The sequence below is a fragment of the Dermacentor silvarum genome, chromosome 8 (assembly GCF_013339745.2).
Source record: "Dermacentor silvarum isolate Dsil-2018 chromosome 8, BIME_Dsil_1.4, whole genome shotgun sequence".
NCBI lineage: Eukaryota > Metazoa > Arthropoda > Arachnida > Ixodida > Ixodidae > Dermacentor > Dermacentor silvarum.
This window is the reverse complement of record NC_051161.1, coordinates 80782313-80792848: the sequence shown is the minus strand read 5'-3', so window position 1 is coordinate 80792848 and position 10536 is coordinate 80782313. Positions and strand designations below refer to the sequence as shown.

General features: G+C 50.2%; 1 protein-coding gene across 1 annotated transcript; it reads left to right on the top strand.

The window, feature by feature from the left end:
* Positions 1–693: 693 nt before the first annotated feature.
* On the top strand, positions 694–3083 carry LOC125947684 (uncharacterized). Its single transcript, XM_049672900.1, has 2 exons — positions 694–1113; positions 2525–3083. Exons 1-2 carry the CDS (start codon positions 863–865, stop codon positions 3081–3083), a joined length of 810 nt encoding a protein of 269 aa, XP_049528857.1. The 5' UTR covers positions 694–862.
* The last annotated feature ends 7453 nt before the right edge of the window (positions 3084–10536 follow it).

Genomic DNA, 10536 nt, shown 5'->3' with positions numbered 1-10536 from the left:
ATTTGACTCGGTGACGATTCAGTTACGTGCTTTGTCTTGCGCGTTGTATTAGTGTGTCAGTTACGTGCTTCGTCTTTCGCGTTGTGCTAGCGTGTGCAGCGTAGTGCAGCTTCCATGTGCACGACGGTTGCTCATGGTCATCGACGTTGGTAGTCGTGATGGAGGAGACGTGCCACCAGGCGTCAGCGTGGGTGCATCAACGCCTAAGGGCGCTTTAGCCACAAAACACCAATAGACATTATATATCAATGTGCAATAAACATTACACTACTTCTGTGAAGACACGTTTCACTTTCGTGTTCTATACCGATTCCTATATAAGAGGGATCAACCACATTTTTTGGCCGATCCCCCGTAATGGGTAAGCACCATGGTATGTCTAAAAAGCAACGAAGCAAACAAGCAAGCAAGTAGTATTTGAAGCCCTTTGTGGATTCGCGCAATCAACTAAACGAATAAGCTATTGAAGTTTTTGTTCGTTTGTTTGTTTTATTTGAATAGGTAATATTTCAAAACATTAAGTAAAAGTTCAGGCACACAATTCTTGGCCAACCCCCAGTGTAGCTGCGAGCCATAGTATGTGGCCATCATATTCAGCAACGGCAGCAAGCAAGTGTCATCGACGTCAGCATGGCCGAGCCTTACACGCGCGGCTCCGCCCGAGCCGGTGACAAGGTCCCGGCACAGTATTCAACATGGCGGCGTTCCGGTGGTGGTGAAAAAAGGGCGTTTTTTTGCGTCAGCGACGACGGTGGGCTGCGCGTCGGGACTGCGACAGGCGCCCGCCTCTTGAGGCGGCGTCGACGAAAACAGCGGCACCGGCCGAGGCGTCCAAGCGCCCGATGGCCGAGGACGGACACCCATGAGACCAGGGGAGCAGGCCGATAGCCGCAGCGCCGACGCCATCCACGAGGAGCGACAACAGCTGGAGCAGCAGGCCGAGACCATCTTGTTCTCGCACGGCAGCCTGTATGCCGTCATTGCTATGCTCACGCTGGCCGTGCTCTTTTGTGCTGGTGTGCTCGCCTACAGCGTCCGCAGGAACGACCTGCTCAAAACCGAGTACCGCCGCGTCTTGGAAGCCTTCGCGCTGAGGAGATCCAGGACGACTAGGTGCGTGCGCGCGCCGCGCTTTATCTACCACTGACGTGTGGCGCTATTGGCAACCGCGATAGTTGTCCCGATAACTCGAAGCCTTTGAATACGCATGCATGGTGGTCCCTAACGGAGATGTGTGCATGGAGGGGGTTAGGAACTTGGGTTGCCGTTTACGAAGAAAATGCTCATTCAGCTCGTCAAGTGCCAAGAACAGCAGGCTTTACGATTGCGACTATATCTTCGGGCACGGCGCGGATACCCTGACATCCGCAATTAAGTTTTTTGTCGTGGAATCAGACGCTTTTATTTTAAGGAGTATGTAAAACGACCAGTTTCAATTGTTGCTTTCGGAATGCGAGTACTGCTTCTTCTATAAAGAACCTCGACGTAATGAAGCTGAAACCACACTGGAGTACGAATTATTCGGATGAGCAGTCTTATAATACCAAGGTGTTTTACGCCAATTATGAGGCAGCCTGATCCAGCTGTGAAAAACCAGCTGTGCAATACAGCTCTGTGCTCTACAGGCTTGCAAGGTAAATTCTTTAAGCACGCAACTTTGGGAAAGTGCTACGCTGTGTGATATTTTTGTGCAATACTGCTGGACAAAAACCACCTTCTCCGTACGTCACATAACGAATGAACAAAACAACGTGCATACAGTACTGCCTTGTGCACTGCCATTGGCTTAGCATATAGGTAATGTTTAAATAAGTTCAACAGTGGATTGTATGTTATTATTACCTTGTTGGTTCGGCGCAAAACAGGGAATTCCCTCGGGAATGTACTACCAGCTTATCAGATAAGTTACGTGCGAGGAGAACATGACTGCTATTATATTATCGGCATAATCAATATGAAATGAGAAAAGGCGGCGCATTGCGCTTTTTGATCATATCTGGCCCTTGTGCTATTTAACTCCATTAATCATCATTATCAGTAAAGGCTGCGAAGTTGTGAAATTTCGACAAGGTTGTACCCTTCATGATTGTGGACAGTACACTTGAAAGGATGAGTCGAGACAGAATTCCTAATATATGTAGGGCTGTGCGCGACGGGAATTACCTTACATCACGCATGCGCGCATGCAAAATATCTTGCCGGAGCTACCAATAAGTAACTAGTAAATGCAGTGTATGACTATATAGTACGCAAACGGTAGCTCATACCTCTGTATTGAGTCTCGCAGACGCGACCAAGAACAAGTCTTTCAACATCAAGGTAAACATGCACACACATGCATACGTACGTGAAGCTGGTATACACATAGGAGCGTGAAACAAAGCATACGTTCTTTGTTCTTATTCTTCTTGAGCTTAATTTTGTCAGTCGAACTCTCCTAGTGCTCCGGATGACAAATCATCGAGTGGGCAAAAAAAATTTCAGGAGGACTCCTTATTGTTCGGTATTTGTAAACTATGCGCAGGTTCCCCACCGAGCCCGAACCAACCGAAACATCCGAAACCATGGGCCCGGCACCCAAACTCGACGAATCCACTCAGGACGCCATCCTCCTGCTCCTGACGCGCAAGCCCATCTCTAATATACAGCATCCTAATCTAAACAAGCGCCCCACAACAAAACTCATGACGACTCCCGGCGGCGATACGGTTTACTACGACGACTTGGCCAGCGGCATCAAGCGAACGCCAAAAGGTACACGGAGTGGTCGATCTACGCAGCAAAAAACCACCGCGACTCGAAACGAGACGGCAACGAGCTCGTCGTCCAGCGAGCAAGCGCTCGTTGAGTCAGCTTCGACGACAGTAACGACGCTAAGAACGACTGCGAACGCATCACGAGAGACGGAGCTTTCGGAACTCGAAACGTCGTCGCCGGCCACGTTTGCGACGACCGCCAGAGCAAGAATTGCGTCCGAGGTCACGCAGATCTCAGTTATGAATTCCACGGACCTCGACCGCAACAGCACGCAGTTGAACGCCGACTACGGCACCGACGATGACTCGGGCGATGACGACGCCTAAGGCGCGCCAATAGCCAGAAGTTGGGACCCATGGTTCTCGACTTGTAGTCTATACACCGATTTCCAGCGCAAAAGCGCTTTTGCCCAGATGGCTGCGAAAGCGTTGGATAACAACGAAGTTGCGAAGCTATGAAAGTGGCGCCCGCCTTCTGCACCGGGTGGTCTGTACCTTTGTGTTGCGATGACCGAAAGCGAATTAGAACGTCCTGTGTATTTCAGCCGGACAGCCACCATCACCACTCCTGGAACGTCGCCCTTGAGGAAATTTCAACCTGGAGGCGATTACATCAGGCTGGTAATGCCGCAATACCACGACGCGAGCCTGAGCCTCCGAGGAGGAACTAGTTTCGTAAAAAGCGTTTTTTTTTTTCTTGTTTCATTTTGTAGCATTCATTTTTCTCCAATCAGCGCTCATTTCACCAAACGAGAATAACAGAAAATAAACACGAGAATCAACTGAATTCTCTGTGGTCGGTGTGCGCTTGTAGCAACACACCAACGAAGATAATCTAAACTTGCCCTTCCACTTTTTTTTTTACTGCAATAGCAATTATATGAACACTCCAAAGCGGATTTCTGCCGTCGCCGTTGCGTGAGGTTCCGTATGACGTCAACGGCGATGAAATCGTCGCCGCACGCGGTATGCTGTATGTGCGAGTGAAAGGGTGCGAGAGACGCGCGCTTTCACGGGGAACGAACGCATGGCGGGTAGCAAACGCGCGTTCTGCGCCGTGCTCCCTGACGGGCTACAGAAATAAGGGTCTCTGACCTCCTTTACAATCAACATGCAGGCTGTTTATTTTTTCAACTGCACCAAATTATTAAAATTAGAATACATAAATCTTGGTCACGTTATGTTTACCATTCGAGTGTACGGATTGGCGGCCTCTAGATACAGAGCAATTTCCGCACTTACGTGCGTAATTAGCGAAGTTACGGTAATTGACTTTCGAATTATCAACAATACGTGGCTACAGCAAATGAGTACTTTGTGGCCCGTCCTCGACACTACCTATCCCAACGATCAAATTTTGAATAGCGGAGTTCATGTGGGAGCTACGCGAACAATTAGTTCCCCTTGGCAGTCTCCTTGAAACCGTAACTGCCTGCAAAAAGAGCGTCTGTGTCGTCGATGTCGCCGCCCCCCCCCCCTCCCCCCCCACCTTTCGTCACGTCTCATCGACTCATCGACAGCGGCGTACACACATTTCTGTACATTTCTGTACACACGTGATTTCGCCTAGAAATATGCGATTTCGCCTAGACACATAAGCTTCGCTTTAAAAGCCTCCGCAGAGCAAATTGGTGCCTAATTGGTAAGCTGAGTTGATAGCACGGATTCAGGTTATCTCTCAGACTGATCAGACGGACCTTTTGCCTTGCAAGTTTTGTGCGGGGAAGACCTCGTCGCGTGAAAAGGGACGATCAGGTGTATTGCTTAATGTGATTGTCTCGGTTTGGGGTGGTTACGCCGTATTATCACTGTGGAGCGCGCGCTTCTTGAACGAGGATACTCTATATGTAGTGGTTTGGGTGCTTGTATAATAACAATAATGAAATTAAATTCAGGGGTATTACTTGCCGAAACCACTATAATGTTAGGACGCATGCCATAGTGGGGGACACTGGATTAATTTAGATGACGTGGGGTTCTTTACCGTGCATATATATATATATATATATATATATATATATATGGAGCAAGGTTTACATAAATACTGTAAGTGTGTGCTGCAGTACTGTCCCTCTGTAATAGTTTTGGCCAGCCGTTCTCTTCTCCTGCCTAGCCGCCAACACTTTTTCCTTCGAGATTATACGCAACGCGACGACAAGATCAATCAGTCAGAGGAAGCAGACGCGCAAAGATTGGTTTCTAAATGAGAATTTAGTAACCAATCTTTGTTGGCTGGTCGTAATTCGGATCATCCTGTCGCGTTCTGCAAAAACAAACAAAAAAATTGTCATGTAGCTAATGCGGCATAGCTGCTGAGGCATGCGGGTTACAATTCAAATGTCAAGAACGGAACGAAGACGCCGCCGACCCTCGGTAGAGCCTGCGCAATATGTAAGGATTGCTATAACCCCGTATCCATTTCGAACAAAGGTAAATAAAAAGACAATTTCCGTTTTCAACTGCGTAAGCTTGAAGATTTTTTCTATGAGAACAAATCAAGGGCCAACTGCAGCAGTGAAAGGGAATAACGAATGTTGCAGATCCCCAGCGCGGTGCGCCACAGAATATGCAACCTCTTGTAACGCGCTGTCTTGAGAAACAGAGTCGGAAAGTGAAAAAAAATGTGGTTGATCCCTCTTATATAGGAATCGGTATAGAACACGAAAGTGAAACGTGTCTTCACAGAAGTAGTGTAATGTTTATTGCACATTGATATATAATGTCTATTGGTGTTTTGTGGCTAAAGCGCCCTTAGGCGTTGATGCACCCACGCTGACGCCTGGTGGCACGTCTCCTCCATCACGACTACCAACGTCGATGACCATGAGCAACCGTCGTGCATATGGAAGCTGCACTACGCTGCACACGCTAGCACAACGCGAAAGACGAAGCACGTAACTGACACACTAATACAACGCGCAAGACAAAGCACGTAACTGAATCGTCACCGAGTCAAATCAGCGCGTACAGCGCGTCGTAATTGCAGCCTCCGCGATCAACTTCAGAAACATTTTCAGAGCTAATTGCGGAGGCCACGCTCCGCTGTGCTGAGTACGGTGAACGCCACCTAGGTGGCGTTGGTAGTGCTTCTTGATGCCAGCGTCCCTTCGAATGCTGGCATCGAGGCGTCGTAGTGCTGAGACCACCGAAGCGTTCACTGTCGGTGCGCGTTAGTGTCATAATGCAGTACTTCTCTTTTCTGCTCGTAGGCGGCGGCACCGCCCCGAGCAAGAGCGCGGGTACACGGAGGAGTGTTAAGCCCAGACCACACGTACGCTTGCGGACGCGCGTAAGCTCGCGTCTACGCGCCTTGCGGTTGCCGCGCCTAGCGAGGAATGGCGGTTTGCATCCACAAATACGCGCGACAGCGCGCGCCACTGGCTTCACTTGTTTACACCTTGGCAGACGCCACTTCGTATCAAAATGCTTCAAAATGCTTCAAAGTGCTTCAAAATGCTTCGATATCTATAAACGTAATTGTTATCTTTTTGGAGCTGTTAGATCAGCACGAAAAGTGAAGAAGAAGCACTTTCTTGCATGATATAATTCTGCTTAACTGAGAGTTGAATGTACCGCGCCGTCGCTGCGTAGCCAGGCGCGCCGACGCGAGGCAGCGAGGCAGCCCAGGCGCGCGATAACTGAGAGGAGCTGATCACCGAGATCGCGCCGCGTTTCGACGCGTACGAGCCGTGACGCACCGTCTGCGCATGCGTGGGCGTGCGGACGCGAGCTTGCGCGCGTTTGCAAGCGTACGTGTGGTCTGGGCTTTAGATATATAAGGCGCGTCTGTGTAGCTCTCTGCAAATGCGTTTGTGGCGCAATGGGTTAAACGCTCGGCGATCTATCGTCGCGGACCGAGAGGTCGTGGGTTCGATTTCCAAATTTTGCATGTTTGTGGAACTTTTTCTTCTGGTTTCTTTCTTTGTATTATGTTCTATGACGTATTTCCGTGACGGAAATACGTCAGTGAAGTCTTGGTGGACCCCGGCATAAAACACTTTCGTGTTAAAAAATGTGGTTGATCCCTCTTATATAGGAATCGGTATAGAACACGAAAGTGAAACGTGTCTTCACAGAAGTAGTGTAATGTTTATTGCACATTGATATATAATGTCTATTGGTGTTTTGTGGCTAAAGCGCCCTTAGGCGTTGATGCACCCACGCTGACGCCTGGTGGCACGTCTCCTCCATCACGACTACCAACGTCGATGACCATGAGCAACCGTCGTGCACATGGAAGCTGCACTACGCTGCACACGCTAGCACAACGCGAAAGACGAAGCACGTAACTGACACACTAATACAACGCGCAAGACAAAGCACGTAACTGAATCGTCACCGAGTCAAATCAGCGCGTACAGCGCGTCGTAATTGCAGCCTCCGCGATCAACTTCAGAAACATTTTCAGAGCTAATTGCGGAGGCCACGCTCCGCTGTGCTGAGTACGGTGAACGCCACCTAGGTGGCGTTGGTAGTGCTTCTTGATGCCAGCGTCCCTTCGAATGCTGGCATCGAGGCGTCGTAGTGCTGAGACCACCGAAGCGTTCACTGTCGGTGCGCGTTAGTGTCATAATGCAGTACTTCTCTTTTCTGCTCGTAGGCGGCGGCACCGCTCCGAGCAAGAGCGCGGGTACACGGAGGAGTGTTAAGCCCAGACCACACGTACGCTTGCGGACGCGCGTAAGCTCGCGTCTACGCGCCTTGCGGTTGCCGCGCCTAGCGAGGAATGGCGGTTTGCATCCACAAATACGCGCGACAGCGCGCGCCACTGGCTTCACTTGTTTACACCTTGGCAGACGCCACTTCGTATCAAAATGCTTCAAAATGCTTGCAAGTGCTTCAAAATGCTTCGATATCTATAAACGTAATTGTTATCTTTTTGGAGCTGTTAGATCAGCACGAAAAGTGAAGAAGAAGCACTTTCTTGCATGATATAATTCTGCTTAACTGAGAGTTGAATGTACCGCGCCGTCGCTGCGTAGCCAGGCGCGCCGACGCGAGGCAGCGAGGCAGCCCAGGCGCGCGATAACTGAGAGGAGCTGATCACCGAGATCGCGCCGCGTTTCGACGCGTACGAGCCGTGACGCACCGTCTGCGCATGCGTGGGCGTGCGGACGCGAGCTTGCGCGCGTTTGCAAGCGTACGTGTGGTCTGGGCTTTAGATATATAAGGCGCGTCTGTGTAGCTCTCTGCAAATGCGTTTGTGGCGCAATGGGTTAAACGCTCGGCGATCTATCGTCGCGGACCGAGAGGTCGTGGGTTCGATTTCCAAATTTTGCATGTTTGTGGAACTTTTTCTTCTGGTTTCTTTCTTTGTATTATGTTCTATGACGTATTTCCGTGACGGAAATACGTCAGTGAAGTCTTGGTGGACCCCGGCATAAAACACTTTCGTGTTAAAAAATGTGGTTGATCCCTCTTATATAGGAATCGGTATAGAACACGAAAGTGAAACGTGTCTTCACAGAAGTAGTGTAATGTTTATTGCACATTGATATATAATGTCTATTGGTGTTTTGTGGCTAAAGCGCCCTTAGGCGTTGATGCACCCACGCTGACGCCTGGTGGCACGTCTCCTCCATCACGACTACCAACGTCGATGACCATGAGCAACCGTCGTGCACATGGAAGCTGCACTACGCTGCACACGCTAGCACAACGCGAAAGACGAAGCACGTAACTGACACACTAATACAACGCGCAAGACAAAGCACGTAACTGAATCGTCACCGAGTCAAATCAGCGCGTACAGCGCGTCGTAATTGCAGCCTCCGCGATCAACTTCAGAAACATTTTCAGAGCTAATTGCGGAGGCCACGCTCCGCTGTGCTGAGTATGGTGAACGCCACCTAGGTGGCGTTGGTAGTGCTTCTTGATGCCAGCGTCCCTTCGAATGCTGGCATCGAGGCGTCGTAGTGCTGAGACCACCGAAGCGTTCACTGTCGGTGCGCGTTAGTGTCATAATGCAGTACTTCTCTTTTCTGCTCGTAGGCGGCGGCACCGCTACGAGCAAGAGCGCGGGTACACGGAGGAGTGTTAAGCCCAGACCACACGTACGCTTGCGGACGCGCGTAAGCTCGCGTCTACGCGCCTTGCGGTTGCCGCGCCTAGCGAGGAATGGCGGTTTGCATCCACAAATACGCGCGACAGCGCGCGCCACTGGCTTCACTTGTTTACACCTTGGCACACGCCACTTCGTATCAAAATGCTTCAAATGCTTCAAAGTGCTTCAAAATGCTTCGATATCTATAAACGTAATTGTTATCTTTTTGGAGCTGTTAGATCAGCACGAAAAGTGAAGAAGAAGCACTTTCTTGCATGATATAATTCTGCTTAACTGAGAGTTGAATGTACCGCGCCGTCGCTGCGTAGCCAGGCGCGCCGACGCGAGGCAGCGAGGCAGCCCAGGCGCGCGATAACTGAGAGGAGCTGATCACCGAGATCGCGCCGCGTTTCGACGCGTACGAGCCGTGACGCACCGTCTGCGCATGCGTGGGCGTGCGGACGCGAGCTTGCGCGCGTTTGCAAGCGTACGTGTGGTCTGGGCTTTAGATATATAAGGCGCGTCTGTGTAGCTCTCTGCAAATGCGTTTGTGGCGCAATGGGTTAAACGCTCGGCGATCTATCGTCGCGGACCGAGAGGTCGTGGGTTCGATTTCCAAATTTTGCATGTTTGTGGAACTTTTTCTTCTGGTTTCTTTCTTTGTATTATGTTCTATGACGTATTTCCGTGACGGAAATACGTCAGTGAAGTCTTGGTGGACCCCGGCATAAAACACTTTCGTGTTAAAATGTGGTGATCCCTCTTATATAGGAATCGGTATAGAACACGAAAGTGAAACGTGTCTTCACAGAAGTAGTGTAATGTTTATTGCACATTGATATATAATGTCTATTGGTGTTTTGTGGCTAAAGCGCCCTTAGGCGTTGATGCACCCACGCTGACGCCTGGTGGCACGTCTCCTCCATCACGACTACCAACGTCGATGACCATGAGCAACCGTCGTGCACATGGAAGCTGCACTACGCTGCACACGCTAGCACAACGCGAAAGACGAAGCACGTAACTGACACACTAATACAACGCGCAAGACAAAGCACGTAACTGAATCGTCACCGAGTCAAATCAGCGCGTACAGCGCGTCGTAATTGCAGCCTCCGCGATCAACTTCAGAAACATTTTCAGAGCTAATTGCGGAGGCCACGCTCCGCTGTGCTGAGTATGGTGAACGCCACCTAGGTGGCGTTGGTAGTGCTTCTTGATGCCAGCGTCCCTTCGAATGCTGGCATCGAGGCGTCGTAGTGCTGAGACCACCGAAGCGTTCACTGTCGGTGCGCGTTAGTGTCATAATGCAGTACTTCTCTTTTCTGCTCGTAGGCGGCGGCACCGCTACGAGCAAGAGCGCGGGTACACGGAGGAGTGTTAAACCCAGACCACGTACGCTTGCGGACGCGCGTAAGCTCGCGTCTACGCGCCTTGCGGTTGCCGCGCCTAGCGAGGAATGGCGGTTTGCATCCACAAATACGCGCGACAGCGCGCGCCACTGGCTTCACTTGTTTACACCTTGGCACACGCCACTTTCGTATCAAAATGCTTCAAAATGCTTCAAAGTGCTTCAAAATGCTTCGATATCTATAAACGTAATTGTTATCTTTTTGGAGCTGTTAGATCAGCACGAAAAGTGAAGAAGAAGCACTTTCTTGCATGATATAATTCTGCTTAACTGAGAGTTGAATGTAACCGCGCCGTCGCTGCGTAGCCAGGCGCGCGACGCGAGGC

Excerpts from the sequence above, each read along its gene's own strand:
- LOC125947684 (XM_049672900.1), top strand. The coding sequence starts at position 863 with ATGAGACCAGGGGAGCAGGCCGATAGCCGCAGCGCCGACGCCATCCAC. Across the intron at positions 1,114-2,524 it reads AGGAGATCCAGGACGACTAG|GTTCCCCACCGAGCCCGAAC; the intron begins GTGCGTGCGCGC and ends AACTATGCGCAG.